The sequence below is a fragment of the Cyprinus carpio genome, chromosome A7, assembly GCF_018340385.1.
Source record: "Cyprinus carpio isolate SPL01 chromosome A7, ASM1834038v1, whole genome shotgun sequence".
Lineage (NCBI taxonomy): Eukaryota > Metazoa > Chordata > Actinopteri > Cypriniformes > Cyprinidae > Cyprinus > Cyprinus carpio.
Window position 1 is genome coordinate 8,509,325 of NC_056578.1, and position 21,298 is coordinate 8,530,622.

At 33.5% G+C, this 21,298-nt stretch overlaps 1 protein-coding gene across 1 annotated transcript in view; it reads right to left on the reverse strand.

Annotated features, from left to right (window-relative positions):
* Positions 1–21,298, reverse strand: part of LOC109046564 (elongation factor-like GTPase 1) — a 90,250-nt gene that overhangs the window by 49,005 nt on the left and 19,947 nt on the right. The window contains exons 13-15 of the mRNA XM_042759483.1: positions 11,500–11,654; positions 11,126–11,292; positions 9,524–9,659 (exon numbers count right to left, since the gene is read on the reverse strand). Of these exons, the coding sequence (XP_042615417.1) occupies positions 9,524–9,659; positions 11,126–11,292; positions 11,500–11,654 (458 nt within the window). The remainder of the gene's footprint in view (positions 1–9,523; positions 9,660–11,125; positions 11,293–11,499; positions 11,655–21,298) is intronic.

Consider the following 21,298-nt stretch of genomic DNA (forward strand, 5'->3'; position numbering starts at 1 on the left):
TGTGTAGCAAACTGATGTGACTTTAAACCAGAGAGCGAGGCGTTTGGTTCACATTGTGGCCTACCCGCGATCCTAAAACCCAGACAAGCTGAGCCACCGCTCTCCCTGCACAAACATCAAACAGACAATCATTCCCGTACTGCAGGCCTGTAATAAACATCGGCTTATTCTTCTGATCTCGCATGTGTATCTCTTCTTCAGCTGAAGGAGTCATCCCTGTGGTGGGTGAATTTCAAATTGCAGCGGACCATGGGTGTGTGTTTTTTTGGGGTTGTGGTGGCCAGATCTTGAGGTAGTACAGATATAGATTAAACTCCCTCAGCGCTTTTCTCTTGCTAAGACTATTAGATGTTTAGGGGTTGTCTTCAATACTTAGCTGTTTTCAAGATGTAGATGAGTTTGTTTATACATGGAAACAGAATTGGAGAAATTTAGCATTGCATCACTTGCTCACCAAAGGATCCGAATGGGTGCCGTCACCAAACAGCTGATAAAAACATCACAATAATCCACAAGTAATCTATACAACTCCAGTCCATCAATTAACATGAACAAACAAACAAACAATTAACAAACTTTGTTGTGAAATGAATGATACCTCAAATCATCTGTATGCATCTATTTTAAAGTGGCTTAATGCTATTAGTGAAAAAAAGTGAAAGTGACATGACATACAGCCAAGTATGGTGACCCATACTCAGAATTTGTGCTCTGCATTTAACCCATCCAAAGTGCACACACAGAGCAGTGAACACACACCTGGAGCAGTGGGCAGCTATTTATGCTGCGGCGCCCGGGGAGCAGTTGGGGGTTTGGTGCCTTGTTCAAGGGCACCTCAGTCATGATATTATAAATAAGCAGCAAAATAAATATGGCAATCATCACTATTATTATTTCTCATACACAGGGTTTGGTTTTTTTTACAAACCCCAAAACCTAAACCACAGTACTTAAACCAAACTTTCTTGTGAAACAAATGATTCCTCAGTGCATGTGTGTGCTACTACATTTTAAGTAGCCAAACATACAATTTTCACTTAGTGCATAGTAAAACAGCCAAAACCAGAATTGCACTGAAGGAAGGACCCGAGCCATATCTAGAGACCAGAACATCACAGAGAAGCACCACTCATATATTCTCAAAAAATTTAAGAAGCAACTTGGGCCAAGAAAAATGCTTCATTAGTGTACCTGTAGCACATTCATAGTTTTAAAGATGGCTCATCCAACCAGATTTTAGAGACAGAAATATACATTTTAAACAATATTTGAACACCATTTAACAGTTCTAGATGAGCTCGTTGAGTGTTCATTGCTTTTTTCCTTTACTAGCTCATTTAACATGGAAATTACATGAATAAAATTAAATAAATGCTTACAATTCATTTTAGTGCTGTCAAACAATTAATCGTGATTAATCGCATTAAAAATAAAAGTTTTTATTTACATAATATATCTGTGTGTACTGTGTATATTTATTATGTATATATTAATACACACACATGCAATATATATTTTGAAAATATTTACATGTATTTACAATATATAAATATATTTCATATATTTTTCTTAAATATATACATGCACTGGTGTGTATTTATATATACGTAATAAATATACACATTATACAAACACATACTATGTAAACAAAAACTTTTATTTTGGATGCGATTAATCGTTTGACAGCACTAATTCATTTTAAAATAATTAGTAACATGAGGATTAAATTAGTTTTAAATGGAGTACAGTATGTGCCACCACATATCAGCTACTCAAAAAAAAAAAAAAAAAAAAAATTAAATAAAAATGATTTATCCAACTGGAATCCAGGAAACATTAAATCACAAACACACACACACAAAAGATAAGAAATAAGAGGAAAGTAGAATATTTTCCCAAAACAAAAAAATCTCAGCCATGTCGTGCCAAATCAAACTCTTCACACAAAGGAATGGCATGAAATGATAAATGATAAAACAACCACAGGCATCGGTAAAATCCCATTCAAATATCAAATATCACAAAGAGATTCTCAAGAAAGCAAAAATAAATGTTGGAGTCTGCGAAAGTGAGATCGCTCCATAATTAATGACTTCATCTCCATTACAGAAATTCAATTCTGCTCTTTAGGTTACTACATTTGATCATTGTGGTTGGGGTGGGGGGGGCACTGTCACATACTTTATGAGGATTTAATAATTGGATTTCCTGTTTGAGAAGGAACAAAGGCAGGCGGGAGTCTTTGAAGTGGGAAATGATGGTTCGCTAGACAAGCTCTGCTGCATGTGTGTGCCGTTATGAATTACAGTAGGGGAAAGGCCACAGGAATGAATGAGGTCATTTTATATAAATGCGAATCATTGTGCTGATATTCCTGATGAGAGAGGCGGCAGGAGGTTCTGACGAAAGATACTGTGACTCTGTCTGTCTGCGCTGTGATATGCAAACACAAAGAGCTATCTTCTTCTCTGAGACACAGATAACACACACCTACATAGGAGTTACAATTATGTTTACATATAAATACGATGCCATTTAAGAACAGATGTACACACAGTTGCTGAAACGAAATGCACATTCAGCATGTAAAACTAATACTATAGCTTTAATAAAATATAACATTTTTCTCAGTATGAATTAATACAAAAGCAACATTAAAATTCTAAACTAAAGTCTAAGTCTTAAAAATAAAAATGTATTTATTTATAAATATAAAACACTCTTAATAACATTTTTCTCAGTAGGAATACATTAACATTGTGATGCATAACTTAAAATCAATAGCTTTTGTGCTATTGTGAATTTTGGAATCAAAGAATTATAATGCACAGTAAGAAATACAGGCAAATATTATAATTTTTAGAAGTAAACCTAATGCAATTGAACTGAATCAGATGACAGCAAAAGTAATCTGTGGTCAAAATGAAGGTAGAAACAAGCTTCCACAATTAAATATTGAATTATAATAATTTTAAAAAAGCCAATAATCAGCATGGTCGAGATATTCGTGAATACCTATAACTAACATTCAAATTATACTGAATAATTTAATTTTATTGTTTTGGAACAGAATTGCCCCAAGGTCTTGAAAATGGAGCCAAACAACATAAAGCAGGATTACAAGATGGAAATCTCAAAGGTACTATGGAAGTCAATGGCTACCATCAACTCTCTGGCTCCCCACATTCTTCAAAATATCTTCTTTTGTGTTCAACAAAAAAATTCATATAGATTTGGAACAACTTGAGGGTGAGTAAATGGTGACCCATTTTTCATTTTTGGATAAAAAGTTCAATCTGTTCTCGCTCGTGTTGTTACTGTGTTCGTCTAATGAAATTCCTTTGCTGAGTGAAGTTCAGTCCTGTCATTACAATCCTGTGGGAATTCAGTTCAAATTCACACTCATGAATTTAAGGAAGCCGGTTTCTAAATTCTCAGTTGAAGAGAGAGGGACCGTGAAATCCATCTCACTTAAATTCCCCATTTCCTGTTTCTGTGGAGTTTCAGCAGATGGAGGGAAGCTTCGGTAAGCCGCACAACAGAGAAAGCGATTGTTTGTCCTGCTCCATCTTTCATCCGCTCTTCTCTTTGGCTTGGTTTCAGGGTGGTATGACAGCACTAAATGTGTGCGTGTGATGTGGCAAGTCGAGCAGGCCTGTTTTTGACAGAGAGTCTGGTTTGAGTTTTGTCTTTAGGGGGGTCCAGTCAGCCGAGCGCCAGGTCAAATGTTGCTTTTAACCTGTCATGTGGTTTAAGGACAAATCTTTCATCCACATCTAAAGGCTTTCTCGCATTTGAACTCCTCCACACCTCGCTGCAAAAATGAGCCCAATCAAGCAGGAATACAGGCTAATCTACAATCAACGTCCCCTCAAAGTTGCAATCATTGACCGCAATGTTTACATAATAAAACAATGCAATGATGGCTAACACATGTCACAGAGAGCTGACGCTCTCTGACCTCCATCTCCATTATGAAAGCGTGCATTACCATTGATCCGTGTGACGTGTTGCGCTCGCTAAGACAATTCAAATCTGGTTAGGGCTGTTTGGGGGCCTGATGCTCAAAGTGAATTATGAAATAGCGCTCCGTAATGTCCACTCAACAGCCACCTAAGCTCCACTCTTGAGCTAGCATTAGACAAACATGTTGATACATTAATGCACCCCTCTTTCATAATTTATTAAAATCTCATAAAATAAACAAGGACTGGGCAGTCGGTCAATGTACTGCCATGCAAACTGGAGAGAGACCCGAGCAATTTCAAGCCTTTGTGGTGCAACTAAACATTTAAAATGGTATTGAATAAAAGGGTTATAAATCAAAAAAAAAAAAAAAGAATTAAATGTCAAAATGTAAGCTAGGCATTTGATACATTTATTATATGCTTTCATGTCAATAAAACCTGATGCTCCAAACATGAATAATTTGTGACTACTAATAAAGCTCAATACAACTGTCACTGCTTTACAAGCAAAATTATTTCTAACAGATATGCTTGTAAAGTTAATTCTTGTAGAATGAACCCTGAATAAGGGCTGCACGATTAACCGAATGTGATTGTCATGCGCATTTTGTTAGTAAAGCTGGTTCTGTAATCAGCAGTAAATCATCAGCACGTGCTTTCAGATGGAGCAGCATTTACTACAAAGAGCCGTAGTTCACTGACAAGTTAAACAAAAAAATTTGCAGACGATTTTATTGCGCATTTATGAAATCGAAGAAATCGTTCACGATAATGACAGCGGTTTGTGTAGCTTCTCGGTGAACTACAGCTCTGTGTAGTAAATGCTGCTCCAACTGAAAGCATTTTTACTCCAAACTCACTTCATAACAAAGAAATCCTTCTGTAAGATGATGTGGTTTCTTACACAGAATAATGCATGCAATATTTCATAGTATTCTAAGCAGTGATAAAGGCATTGCATTATAAATATACTTTATTTTAATGAAAATTATAATAATAATAACTCCGATAAACCATATATTGTCATAATCATGTGTTTATTAGTCATGTTGAATCAATAAAAGCAGTTAAATCTTCTGTTTATTCAGCTGCAGTGATAGACATTTCCTTGGTTTCTTCTGCGAAGTGTTTTTAGATTTTCAGCGTGAGAGCGCCCTGTGGCCTTTGGATGGAGATTTACTGCTGATCATAGAACCGTGCTTCACTGAAAGATACGCATGACAATCGCAGCTTCTGTCGAATCGCGATCTCGATTCCATTTCAATTTATCGTGCAGCCCTACCCTGAATTACCAGAAACAAAACACAGGCAGCTCATGTACAAGATGAAAAAAAAAACCCTGCATACAAACAAAACTAGAACAAAGAACACAAACAAAATAAAGTATATATATATATATATATATATATATATATATATATATATATATATATATATATATATATATATATATTTCTATTTAATTTAATAATACAATGAAAATAATTTATCAAACCAAAGGTCATCACGGGCCTGGTTTGGGCACCTCTAAACTAAAGTATCAAAGACCAAATCAATCAAAATATATCGATATCTGATTGTTTCATCACAGTCCAATTTCACATTAGAGCACACAAACAAAAACGAGAGTTGAATGTGCACTAAAGAGGTGACTGAGGAAAGAGAAATTGAAATAAAGTCTCATAAGAACATTACCCACACACACTTCTATGACGCTAGGAACTCTGGGAATCATACATTAGATTTAATTGCTCCTGCCTCTATCTGGACGCTGACTCATATCTATGGGAGTCCTGGATGAGAATCACACAGCCCTTGCACTGTTAGTTGAGGAGCCAGAGCGCCTCTTTAGCACTGAGGTGAAGACCACAGCAGATAATAAAGCCAATCCATCTCACGCTGCAGCCTGACTCTGTTGTTCAGGAATGTTTGCGAACCAGCGGTTAGTGAAGTATTACTGACGCAACTCAGAAATAAAGCCTGTGAGCTTGTTGATATGAGAATGACAGACTTTAACCCTTCTGGGACCTAACACACACAAAAAAGTTTTAGGATTTTGTTCCACTCACATCATTATAGTGATTAGAGTATAATATATGACCTTTCATATAACTTTTTAAATAACTTTGCATAAACGTTTCTCAACTGTTATTTAAAATAATACAAAATTTACTTATATAATATTTATTTCCTGATTTAGTACATAATTTATGGAGACCAAATTATATACATAAAATTTACTTATATAATATTTATTTCCTAATATTTGGTCTCCATAAATTATACTAAATCAGAAATTATTGTTATTATTATTTTTATTATTATTATATAAGATTTTAATTTTTTTTTTAATATTATTAATATATTTATTATTTTATTATATATAAATAATAATAATAATAATAATAATAATAATAATGTTATTATTTAATTATATTTAATTTCTTAGGATTTTTATTTTATTTTTGATTTTTTTATGTAGACCGTCTGTTGGGGAAATAATTTGAATAATTAAAAATATTTCTACAACTGTCCTGAAAACAGCCACTTACAGTTGGGGGAAACATGATCAACTTTAGAAACATGAATTTTTTTTTTTTTTTTTATCATATATAATATCATATTTGTGTATTCAAATTCAATGAATAATTATAAACAAATAATTACTATTCCAACTATAAACATTAATAGAATTATTATTAAAAATATATAATATTATAACTAATAATAATATACCTATATAATATACATAATATATACACACAGACACACACAGATATATATATATATATGCGCGTGTGTAATTACTTTTAACTTTCATCTCTTAAGTGCATCAAAGCTATGACTTACAAAAAACTAAAAGTATTAAAATTGAAGCATATATGGTTTGAGATATATTTATAATAAATAAATAAATTTTAAAAAAGAAAAAATTTGCAGATCCCAGGAGAATAAATGAATCGCAGTTCAAACTGAAGAAAGGGTTAGGGAAATATGAACTTGATTGATCCATATGAGCACCATGGCTCAACATGTCTGGAGGAGAATGCATGCTAACCCCATGCCTCTATAAAACAAGTTATCATTAGGAGGTGCTCTAAAGACTACATGACACCAGCTGCCTGTGTGAAAAGTTCAGCAGATTTCTGAAGAAAGCCATAGGCGTGTGTAATCATTTGTGTTTGTTGGGGGGAAAATCAGGAATTGTTGAACCAAGTCATCATTTTGAACTTCAGTATTTTGAGCAAAAGCCTCCAGGGTATTTTTAGTCCTACTTTGATGCATGTTTGGTGTTGAAACATTTGTGACTGTAAACACAGACAAAACAGAGATGATGAAAAATATCTGCCAAAATGTCCTAATTCATCCTATGTTGCCAGGGCAACAAACCTCTATAAGTCAAAACTAATTCCAGAAGAATTCGCTTTCTTTTGAAAAACACATCACTGGCTGTTTATGAGGCCACATGTAAATTCTGTTGCAAAACCTAGTGAGTTGCCTTGCTGTCTGCTGTCTACACAAGAAGCATCCTGAGGGAAACGAAACCTCATAAGGCAGGGGTGTCAAACTCAATTCCTGGAAGGCCGGAGCTCTGCAGAGTTTAGATTCAACCCTAATTAAACACACCTGACCCAACTTATCAAGTCCTCCAGGCTAATTGGAAAACTACATGGTTTGTGTGTTGGGAGCTGGGTTGAATCTAAACTCTGCAGGGCTCCGGCCCTCAAGGAATTGAATTTGACACCACTTTCATAAAGGATTGATTTTGAACGCTCTGCATACAGTACAGCTCAAAAGTTTCTGAAACAGTATTTTTAAGGAGAGAAGCATGCATTAACTTTATTTTAAAGTAAAAGAAAAGACGTATGTTGTTGCAATAAATGCTGTTATTTTGAACTTTTTATTCATCAAAGAATCCTAAAACTATACATATAACACAGTTTCCACAAAAATATTAAGCAGCAGAATGTTTTCAACATTTATAATAATCAGAAATGTTTCTTGCGCAGCAAATGAGCATATAAGAATGATTTCTGATGGATCATGTGACATTGAAGACTGGAGTAATGATGCTGAAAACTAAACTATATTGGGTTTTTTTTAAAGGATTTTCCCGCCCAAAATTAAATTAATTATAAAAAAATTTTCTAATTTTCTCTTCTGGCATTGTCTATCACCTTAGATTAAGGATTTGAAACAGAGCCTAAATGGGATTGCTTTGGTACTCAGAAAGTGACATCCGTGACAAGCTGTGACAGTTACAAGACTACTGAGACATGTAGGTTCCCGCCTGCTTTGTTTTTAATAACCAAAAGTTTATCTTGATAGCTCAGGGCTATTAACAAGAAGATTGCTAGTTCAAAGCACCCCAGGATGCTCCATGCAGACTGACCCTGTGAAAGCTACACTGAACAAAATTATAAACACAACACTTTTGTTTTTGCCCCCATTTTTCATGAGCTGAACTCAAAGATCTAAGACTTTTTCTATGTACACAAAAGGCCTATTTCATAAATCTGTCTAAATCTGTGTTAGTGAGCACTTCTCCTTTGCAGAGATAATCCATCCACCTCACAGGTGTGGCATATCAAGATGCTGATTAGACAGCATGATTATTGCACAGGTGTGCCTTAGGCTGGCCACAATAAAAGGCCACTCTATGTTGCAGCATGCTTTATTTGAAAAAATATGATTCACAATGCACACAAACTTCCCAGAATACTGAGTGCCCTGTTGGTTACAGTGTTTACTTCCTTTTTAATTATATTTTTACTAAATATTTATTTATTTGTGAAAAATAAATTATAAGTATGTTTATGTTACACATTTATTTTTAAATCCATTGCCAAATGATTTAAAATTTCTTAAATATTAATTAAAATTTGTAAAAAAAAAAAAAAAAAAAATTATATATAATGATATATAAATATATATATAAATAAAATATAAATAAATATATATATATATATATATATATATATATATATATTATTATATATATATATAGGCTTTATATTGGCCATCGTCCCCCCTGCTTTACAAAATATCGGCATTGGCTGTCAAAAAAACAATATCGGTCGACCACTTATCCAAACACATAAACCAAACCCAGTCCTAAACCAGACCTTAAAATCTGATTGGTTGTCAGAAATAATGTTCCAGAACCAACAAGGACATTGACCTAGTAAAATCTGTGCTGAGGACTAAAAAATTCTGAACATCTAAACACATTTCCTGTTTCTTGGTCCTCTCTCTGCCATTATTTGAGATTTTCAATGCTAGTTTATTATTGTAGCATGGTCAATTTCTGATGTACCCATCCTTAAACAGCACAAAACTGTAGCTTCTCCATTTACAACGTTTTTTCTTGGACAGAAAAAGCCATGATGTGGAAAATATGTTATTTTAAACTTCATGGCATCGCTATAACTGTGCTTCGGCCAAACCATGTACTGTAAAAAGTCACTCTGATACTATAAACCAAAAGCCAGACGTCAAAAAACAAATCCATCCGGAACCTGTGAGAGGAGCACTGTAGAAAACAAATGACCAACCGAGAACATTTCCTGAGGGAACTTCATCCAGATCCTCCAGCTCGCGGCCCATCAGCAGGTAGAGTCTGTCCACGGTACAGCAGGCCATGTGAGGGATGCTGGGTAAAACATCAGCTACTGAACAACCTTCAGGCAGCTAAAGGTGAAAATGATCAACAAAAATTCCACATCAGCATTAGGACTAATATTACTAGAAAGCATACATGATAACACACACACACACACACACACACACACACACACACAGATAATAAAACACACACACACACACACACACACACACACACACACACACACACACACACACATTTTAAAACAATTTATATATATATATATATATATATATATATATATATATATATACTTTTTTTTTATATTTTTTTTTAATTACAATTTTATATTTATATTATATTTTATTATTACTCAAAATAATTAAATAATTATTTTTAAATAAAAAAGTAATACACAATACTAAATGTAATAATAATATCAATTATTATTATTATTGTTGTTGTTATTATTATATTATTTTATTGTATTATTCAGAAGTGTATTATATTTTGTATATTGCATATGTACTTATTTTAAAAAATCAACTAAATTATCGTATTACAATACACAATTTAATAATAATAATAATAAAATAATCATATGCAGTAATTGCAAATATTGTTAACTGTAAATAACAATTATTAGATTATTATTTTTTATTATTATTAATAAGATTTTTTTATTATTCTGTATATTACATTCTTACAGTACATACTTGTTTAGATATAAAAATCAATTAAATAATTTTATTACAATACACAAATTTAATATTAATAAAAGTAGAAGAGTCATAAGCAGTAATTGTAGATATTGTAAATTGTGAATAAGATTATTAATACTATTATTATTCAGAGATGTATTATAATACATTCCGTAAATCAGAATATATGCATATTTGTTTATATATTAAAAAAAAATCAGATTTACTACTTTTACTACTACTAATAATATAGTAATTGTAAAAATTGTAAATGAGATGTACTGTTACATTATTATTAAGAGATATAATGTGCATGTGTGTGTATGAATATATATATACACACACAGTATAACATTATTACTGAAGACTCAAAGACTCAAAAGAGCAACTATTTCTTCACATAAATTAAATTAGCCTTTTTGCTCTTTAATATTTGATAATAAATGTCCAGAAACTAGAAATGCAAAAGTTTTGGAATTTTTCAGTTCAAATCAGAATCTCAATATTTGTCCCAATCATTGCTGTGGACGCTTCCTCTCTTAATTGAGAAATGCTCTTAATGGCCAATGATGGTGGAGTTTTATGCAAATTCGACTCTGACTCTTCAATGAATGTCTCAATTGTATGAGTCTTTTAATAGTTTCTGGGTAATAATGTAATAATGAGCTCCAGACAGCTTCAAACATGAGGGAATTAATTGGACATTAACCCGGACGAGGCAGTTCATTTGCTTGAGTTCAAGTTCAGCAGGGTTAAGGATTATTAACTGTGTGATGATTATGTTACGAATTGCATTAATTCTTGCATAAGGAAACCGTCAGCGGTTATGAAGACAGACAAAGGCTGCTCACCGCTCTGAGCGCCAGCGACGGGTTGTATTTGGGTCCGAGCACGAACACCTTTTGACCTTTTCTGATGATGCCGCTGTAGACTCGTGCAAAGGCCACAAAATGCTCTTTGTTTTCCTCCTCGACTGCAGCTTTGACCGAAAGAGCCTCTGTCTGCGCACACAGAGCATCTGCAGGACAAAATATAGTATAAATATACTAAGAATATCAAATGAAGAAGTCTCCAAGAGCAATTAAAGTATGAATTGGACATATCATGATAGTTCAATGGTACAGAATTTGTCTTAGGAGATATAGCCTGTGACACACGAGCTCAAAGACAGCAGTTTGACTTATTCACTGTCACACATACAGCACTGAACAGGTTAAATTCTTGCCTGTGACAGCACTGCCGGCCGGGCCTGCTGGGGTTGAAGTCCCTCCAGCATCAGCTGACCGGGGGCTTTCTGCGCTCTGATTGGCAGCTTGTCTCTCTGCGTGCCGCTGCCTGGCCAGCTCCCTTCTCTGGGAGATCTCCTCCTGAGTCAATGGCCTGAAGGTACGAAAACATCACAAACAATAGTGCATGGTTATGAACCGCACTTAGCAAGATCGCAACTGGACAGCGGGAGATTCTGTGCACTTTAAAAAAGATCAGAATTCATTGGTCAACCTCTCATATAATTGTGTGACATGCTCAGCTAAAGTGCTAAATAGGTGGCTGAAAACAATTATTAATTAGCCAAACATTTATTAAACATGCAAAAGCATAGGTTTTGCTATTTGCAATTTTAATTTAAAGGAACTAAGATGCAAGTAATTTCTGCAATAAAGGTGTAATTCTGCAGAAAAAAAAAATGCAAGTATGTATTTGTGTGTGTACATATTCTGTAAATCACCACTTTTATTGCAACATTTCTTTGTATTTTAGATTCTTTTAAATGTATTTTCTAAAAATGCAATCTGCAAAACTAAAATGCAAAGAAATTCTGCAATAAGTGTAACGTGAAAAAAATGTTTACGACTACACACACACACACACACACTTATATATATACACTAAGTGTGTACATGTAGTCAGAGACATACACATACATTCAGTAAAAATTGCAATTTGAAAAAAACTATGCTTTTGCATGTTTGTTTATTAACTATATGGCTAATTAATAATTAATTGGAAAAAAATATTCAATGAATTAAAAAAATCAATTTATAAATTAAAAAGAATATTATCATAATTACTATTCTCAGAATTGTAATTTTGTAACTTTGATTTCCTTTTAATTTTATATTCAACTTCCTGTTGGATATGTCCAATTCGATTCAAATTCCAACTCACAAAACTGCAAATTTTCTAATTTGTTCAACCCTGATAATAGATCATTGCACAATTTTAAAGCATATGCCAAACATAATGATGTTGAACATGGATGTTTTCCATGTTTTAGCCTCTGTTTACTGTCAAATAATATGGTCAATTAAATGAAATCATTCATTAACATCCAAAAGGTTATTTTTGACCAACTACAGAGAGTAAATATAACATAAAAGCTTAAAGAAATAGCCAAACCCCCCAAAAATCCAAGACGAGCAGTTTTTGCGCTGGTCATTATCAAAGACATCCAATTTCAGCTGCAAAGATAAGTGAATTGATTCAAGAATTTCTATTTCAAAAAGAAGAAGACATGCCATTATAAGAACAAAAGGGAGCTACAGACAAGCTTTAATAGAACACCAAACTCATACAATCGTTTGAGATATAAATCTCAAATTGCTCAAAGTCAAACCAGTCGGAAGAAAAACTGGCTCAGTTCTTAACACACCAAAGAGTTACCATAGCTTGAAACTAGCCTACATAAAACATTAATAATGTGCTTTTATGCTCCTAGGCAGTAGATCCAATAGAAGATTTAAACCATGTTTACTTCCAAACCACTGCCAGATTTGTTAAGGACTCATCTAAAGCAGAATAATGACTCCATCTGAGGAGATGACAGATGAATGCTGCTTACAGACCATAAACAAATCATCAAGAGGGACGCTGCAAGAGGAACATAATATAGATCCTATGTAGTTAACACAGCATACTTGCTGAAATTGGTTGGAAGAATCTTGCCAAACATAGCACTGATCATGAAGGTCATCGAGTTTAGTTTTTATGACACTGCAAAACACCTGCCAAACAAGCTGTAATTGATAACAAAAGTTTCAGCTCAGCATTGACCAAAGTGAGTTATGATTCTTATGAATTCAGACAAAAAAAAAACTTGTTTACTTGTTTTTATTTTTTTTTTTACTAAGATGCTTGTAGTAGGGCTGACTAAAGAAAGTTATGATTCTACATATTATAAAATAATTTTATTTTATAAAATTTTATGTTGTTTTGTTATTTTCAATAAACAGAAATAATAAAATAAAATAATTTAATTTAAAATAAAATTAATTAAATTTTTTAACTAAGATGTTTGTAGTAGGGCTGACTAAAAGTTATGATTCTACATATTATAAAATTATTTTATTTTTTAAAATTTTATGTTGTTTTGTTATTTTCAATAAACAGAAATAATAAAAACATTTTTTTAAATAAAATTAAATCCAATTTAATTAAATTAAACAGAACAGGGTTGCAGTGGTCACTCAGTAGGGATTAGCTAGTGTGGGATTAAATGTAAACATATTTTACCATTAATTAAAAAAAAATATTCTAATAATAGTACTAATAAAAAATATAATAAGAATAATAATAAGATTATTTTTGATGACTGATACAACTTGGGTAACAAGGTCAAAAAGCTGATCTTTGTGTCTCTAATGCTAGAGAAAAAATAATAGGATAAAGTCAATAGTATTCACGGAAAGTGCAGACTGTAAATTCACAGTCATAAACAAAGCTAGTTATGATGATTTGAGAGAACACTGCCATGTTGAAATATTAATCACACATTTGGGATGCATTAATTACATTATAATAGGACACAGTCCAGAGGAAAACCTCAAGTTCCCTACTTTAAAAGCTATTATTCTGTTCTTTTTAAATTGTAGTGCAATAGCAACTACGTACAAGTGCGAAATCAACCATAAATAAACTGTTTTAGGTCTTAATCACACTCAACAGATTTTTACCCACTTTCCTCCTTTTCTCAACTTCCCCTATATTAGTGTTTCAATCATGTAGCGTTTCATTTCAGTCATTCTGCGAATCGTCATGTTTTCCTTTTCAAAGGTCTGAATGTGTCGCTTATTGGCAATAATGGAAACAGCATGAAGCTCGTTTACAAGCTCGGCCACTGTGGTCATGAAGTAATGGGTACAGAACCTTACAGCGAAGTCTTTAAAAACCACAAGCTGGATTGATTTTTTATATATATATATATATATATTCCCAAAGGAAGCCAAAAAAAAAAAAAAATGGCAGAGGAATGGAAATATAAATCATTTCTAAATCAGTACACATAAAACACAAACTACTTGCAAAACACTTAATCACCCCGCAAGACATTAAACTAAAGATGTTTTCCACAGGAAACAACTGTTATGATGGAAATCTGCCAATTCAATATCTACATTTTACAGTTTAATTAAATTTCATATACAATAAATATGCTACATAAAAATGATTAGACATATAAGCAACTGCTGGGCTTGAAAGAACCAAAGCACACAAATCGGACCAAATTTCCACTGTTGTATCTAATAAAATTAATAATAATAATAATACTAATAATAATAATTATATATATATATATTACTAATAATAATAATTATATATATATATATAAAATTCTTAAGAAATCTAAGCATCCTACCATGACCAATGTATCTGAAGCTTAACTTATGATTCTAAAAGCTAATTTGCTCATTGCTATATATGCTATATATATATATATATATATATATATATATATATTATATATTATATATTATTATTTTTTTTTTTTTTTTTTCATATGTATGATTCTGTGCATGTGAGCTGTGAACAGCCCAACCAATTTTCTGCCTACCGACTGCCTTGTGCCATTAATAAAAACCCTGGCACCCAGCAGCCAATCAGGCGAGCCAACATATTAGCGTTCTATGCAGGGCATGTTTAAGAGGGGCTGACAACACTCCCACACACCAAATCAAATACCACACACACACACACTGACCCACATTGATCATTGCCATGGCAACCCCAAAGGTGGAGGAATGCATTTGTGCTTTGCAAGTTTCCTGATGAAGTTCATTCAATTGGAAAAAAGGAGAGCAAAAAAAAACAGACTTGACCTGAGTATGTGTCAGCCGTGTGCGCCATTCAATTCCTCACAATGAACTGAGGTGACAGGCAGGATGTCAAATCTGAACAAGAAATACTGAATGGAAAGAAAGGCATAACTACTCGTATTTTTTCTTAATGTTCAGATAGAGCAAAATATATTTTTTTGAATCACCAACAAATACTAACAATGTTTTTGAAATAATTTATTCATGCATTTATCCGATCAAAAATACAGTAAAAGCTGTAATATTGTGTAAAAAAAAAAAAAAAAAAAATTAAATAACTGTGTTCTATTTGAATATATTTTAGAATATAATTTATTTCTGTGATGTAAAGCTGAATTTTCAGCATCATTATTCCAGTCTTCAGTGTCACATGATCCTTCAGAAATCATTCTGATATGCTGATTTGCTGCTCAAGAAACATTTCCTATTATTATCAATGTTGGAAACTGTTGGAAACTGCTTAATATATATATTTTTTTTTTTTTTTGGAAAATGTGATACATTTTCTTTAGGATCCTTTGAGGAATAGAAAGTTCAAAAAGAACAACATTTCATGGAAATATAATTTTTTTGTAACGGTATAAATGACTTGTGATCAACTTAATGCATCCTTGCTGAATAAAATAAATAAATAAATAGATAAATAAATAGATAAATACAAATAATTAAAACCCCAAACTTCTAAACAGTTGTCTATACAGGTAAATAAATAAATAAATTATTTTTCATTTAATTTTAATTTATTCATTTATTTATTTTTTGAGGGCAATTCAATAAATTTAATTAATCCGGTTGATCAATTTGATGATAATTAGCTGGCTGAATCTGGTACAGTGCTTTAAATGGAAAAATTTATGTTAAAAATTGTAAACTGTCCATTTCCAACTAATCTAAACTAAACTATTCCAATTCAAATTCAAACCAATGAATTGATAGGAAATGCATATATATATATATATATATAAAAAGAATTACATTAGGTATTAAAAAAAAAAAGGAAATCTGGGTATGTAGGATTTTTTTTCAGGCTACAAGTCAGTCAAACAGGCATCCACAAGGGATTTTCAATAAATGCTTCATTACAAACAAAGACATAAAAAACATGTTCTCTGATGCAAACCGAGCAAACAAACAGTTTACTCCTGGTATGTTTCGTATGAGCTCGAAAACTCACAAAACTCACTCAATAGAAGCCTCTATCAAATCAAGACGAAGAATCAAGTGAACACTGCTGCTCTTGCCAGAGTCTCCCTCCAGCACAGGATATCTGGGTTTGCTTAAATAACACTGTTTTGATATGTAAAGGCTGAAATGTGGGTCAGGGTATAATGCTAGCAGCTGCTGCCGTCGTTACTTTACAGGCTGAAATCTGAGATGCATTGTGGTCTAAACGAACACTTTATGTCCATTTTCTCAGCCTTTCTGTGTTTGCAATGCCCCTTTCTCTTAGTTTTATCAGCTCACTCCAAAGGGTCAAAGGTCATCTGATGTGAGAGTGTCTACATGCACTTGATGCTATCGGGCTAATGTGCTTATGGACGATCACTTTTAGATATGATGTTTCAAAAGAAAATATGGAAGAAAAGCTCATTTACAAGCTAAAAGCTGTCCTCACAAAAGATGATGTCATCCTTCAGACCTCGCACCTCCCCCACCCTTCACTCGCAGCAGAAACACTCACAGAGCCAAGAAAACAAATAGATGGGTGTTTCTTCAACTATGGGCACTTTTGGCCCCTAGAAATGAAACTCCCTTAAATAACCTTTTCAAACTCACTCATTTATTTTAGCTGTCTACAAAAACTGTCCAGGAGTTCTGTCAAGGTTTCTTTTTTTACCCTAAACTGCCATGAACACATTTCCACCACATCTCAAATCACCACTAATTCTACAATGGAAATGACAATTTAAGCATTTTTAGAACAAAACAGCAAACTAATTTGTAACTTCACAGCTAGCGTTTTATGTATAGTAAAAAATAAGAAGAAGAAATGATATGTTGATACTGTATGTTCACACATTGGAAATGGCATTCAAGATACTTTTTTAAAATTATATATATATATATATATATATATATATATATATATATATATATATATATATATATATATATAATATATATAATTTTTAAAAAGTATCTTAAATGCCATTTCCAATGTGTGAACATACAGTATCAACATATCATTTCTTCTTCAATATAATATAATTAGACAGAATTTTTTTTTTTTTGCTTCACTTATACAAATAAGAAAATAAAAAAAATTAAAAAATAAAATGAATTTCTGTGGTCTGCAGGTCAGTGATTTATACAATGTATTAACGTCTTTAATTAATTATCTATTGAACACAAAAGGGACACAAAAGTGGGCGTAGTTGAAGAAACACCCAGGTGTTTGTGTGTGTGTGTGTGTGTGTGTGTGTTTAGGACAGAGACTCCACAGACATGAGACAGAAAAAAAGATCATCCCAGGTCAGGGAGAAACTTTATGCGTGGATACCCTGACCCTGACTGCTTTAAGATCAGAACAAAGATGAGACAGAGAGAGAGCGAGGAAACGGGGAAAAGTAACAAAGACAGCAAGAGAGAGTGTCTTTCTGGAGAAAAGGTGGGTGAGACGGTGACTGAGTACAACAGAGAGTGAACACAAGCAAACAATGAAGATAAAAAGACCCACAAACACACTAAAGAGCCGCCCAGCTCCTCTCTGAATCTCTTTCTCACACTTGCCAGGGAGGAGAAGCAGGGAGCTGGCGGTCAAGTCCGAAATACGGTGGCATATTAACCGCAGCATTCTTGATTGAAGGAAACTGTATGATGTTAGACTGAATAAACAGGAGTACATTACCGCGGCCCAGATTTTTTTCCGTTCACAAATCACACTCATCCCTCGATGGCTCTAGCAGAGCCGAAGGAAATAAGGTTGACCTCCATCGAGCTAGACATTGCTCGAAACACACGGAGTAGAAGGTATTTAAGCATCAAAAGTGGCGAGGGAAACTGGCATTTGAAAATCACAGCGCTAAATTTAATGCGTCTCTTTCAGTCAGTGGATGTTTTGATGGCGCTGGGAAGAGAAATCACTTGGTTTCACTTAAAATGCTTACATGAACACACATGCAAAAGTTAAAGTAAGCACATTTATGACGTCATAATTATAAAAATTTGAAATTATGACAAAAAAGTAAAATAAATAAATAAATTAATTAATTAATAAAATGAAAAAAATCATAACCATCACATTAAAAAGTCAAAAATATAAATAGATAAAAATTCATAATTATCACATTAAAAAAAATCTAAATTTACAAAAAAAAAAAAAACATATTTATGAGATTAATAATTATGATAAATCTAAATTATTAGTCGTAATTATGACACATAGTAAACATTTTAGAATAAAAATGAATAAAAGGTCTATTACTAGTTGAAATGAAGACAAAAGTAGATATTGAGATAAGTCATAACCTAAAGTAGAAAATATGACAAAAACTCAATTATTATATAAAAAGTAAACATTTTAAATTAACATGGCATATTATGATATTAAAAAGTCATAATTATGAAAAAAAATTGAAATTGAGATCAGAAAATGTTCAAGCTGTGAACATTAAAGCATTAAAACACAGTTTTACAAATAATTTGCACAGAATATCTAATATGTATAAACGTTTGATTGTGATCTGAATGTCATAATACGGATTTGACATATTATAGTACAAATCTCTCCAGCTTCTCTTCTTTCGGCACTGCCTATGTAATGATAACAATGTGAAAGGTCAGTGTCAGATGGGGTCAAAGTTGAACTTTGAGCATAGCGTTACCATGCTTGACCTGCACACAACACACAGCCGGCATTAACACTGGCTTGAAGCTTTGCTCAGTAGAGTTCAGTGCATTGAGCAATGTGGACAAACATTACATCTACATACAAACTTTTTTTTTTTTTTTTTTTATTTCATAAGACCAAGAAAATCATGTTCCCATGAATCAAATCAAAACTGACTCTACTTATGCACATTTCTATAACTGATTTATCAATTCATAGGATTGATTAATTTCTGTATATTAATCCTCTCTCCCTGTACTTTCCTGTCACATCTCCACTATCCTGTCAAATAAGGGAATATGTAAGTTTGGAGCCAGAAAGATAATTATTTCAAAACAATATTTCACATTATTTCTGTTTTTACTGTGTTATTAATCAAATAAATGCAGCCTTGGCAAGCATAAGAGACTTGTAATAATATTCTTTTACTGTTTTTACTGCATTTTTCATCAAATAAATGCAGCCTTGGTGAGCATTAAAAAAATACTACCAATTCCAAATACATAAATATATATCTCCAACCACCAGGCTTTTCAGCCAAGCCCATTTTTCATGATCCAATCAATTCCTAAAAGCACACCACTGAATATTCTGTTATGCTATGTAATATGTCACATTGCACATTGCAGCAGTAAACAAAAACAGCATTTCATCTTGACTCATTACGTTTAACCAGCTTACAGTTTCCCATCTCAATACTCCAGAGCAGTTTTTTTTACATGTGAGTTCTGACAGTCACATGCATGTGTCCAATCACTCTTCTTGCTCTACGCAAACATGGATTTTATTATCTGCAGTTCAGTCTAATGCTACACAGGAGCTCCTGCAGCCAAAGAAACGCTACATGCAGTCTATAAAGCGTCTACACACCATCCACAGCCCCATCTATCAAAACAACACCGTCCGGGTTTGCCCAAGCCATCTGCTTCTACTGATCAAAAGTGCAACTGTCTCTCCACCCATTAAAGTTCAGACAATTCGCTTTGACATCAGTGTGCCATAGCGTCGAGTGTCCAGCCTCACGACTACCCACTCGACATGAAAGAGCGTGGGTGAGGTCAAAGGGTGAGAACAAAGGCCCTAAAATCGTTCCAGGCTGGGCAGTAGTATTTTAGTCTACTCCAGGCTGTCACCTACTGGAGAAGGTGAGACAGAAGACAGAATGCAAGAACAAAAGGGCAGAAAACACCAGACAGACAAAGCACGTATGTAAGTGTAAGATTTTGTGAGTGGGTGGAATGTTTAAAAAGACACAGATGGAAACAAAGATCCACTTGACTGAATTATCTGCAACGCCATCTAATTTAATTTTACAGTTCCACCTAAACCAGTGAATGATGGAAAACGTCTGATCTGAGGTCAGTCCTAAAGGGGCTGTCTGCTTTAGTTCCCGTCTGTGAGCTGACTGACACACTGACTCCACAACAAAGAGTCTGAGCAGCTCCTGTCCTCAGATCCGGGGTCATGTGAGGAGTCTGACGTGGCTGAGAGCACCATCTAGCGTCTGCTCTCGGATCTGCGACGGGCATTGTTCCTCAGCGCTGACACAACGTCACCTTACTTAAAATAAAAGCTGAAAAACATTTAAGTTGAGTCCAGACACAAAGGACATCAACAGGGACCGGATCTAAGCCAGCGACATTACCTTAGGATATTAATTCTGATGGTCCAACAACAAAGCAGCATAAACTTGCCTTCACACACACACACACACACACACACACACACACACACACACACAGAGCAAATGTGGTGCCGTATCGATCAAGTACTACATCACTGTTTGGCCAAAGTCCATTAAGTTTGTAGAACCCAAGGGCTATAGCAAATTTACTCAAACACACACACACACACACACACACACACACACACACACACACATCTATTATTCAGGATCTTACAGCTCTCGTTCTTGACAAAAGCCTGAAGGAATGTACGTAGGATTCCTTTTGGAATTTCTCTTATCATATGGAACCAAACCTAAAAGAATCCTAACGGGAATTAAATAAGATCCCACAGGATAATCTGGAATTTCCACAGTATTTTTATACCCGCTGAATTTTGTGAAATTTTTATCAGAACTCTACTTATAATACCAGTCAAAA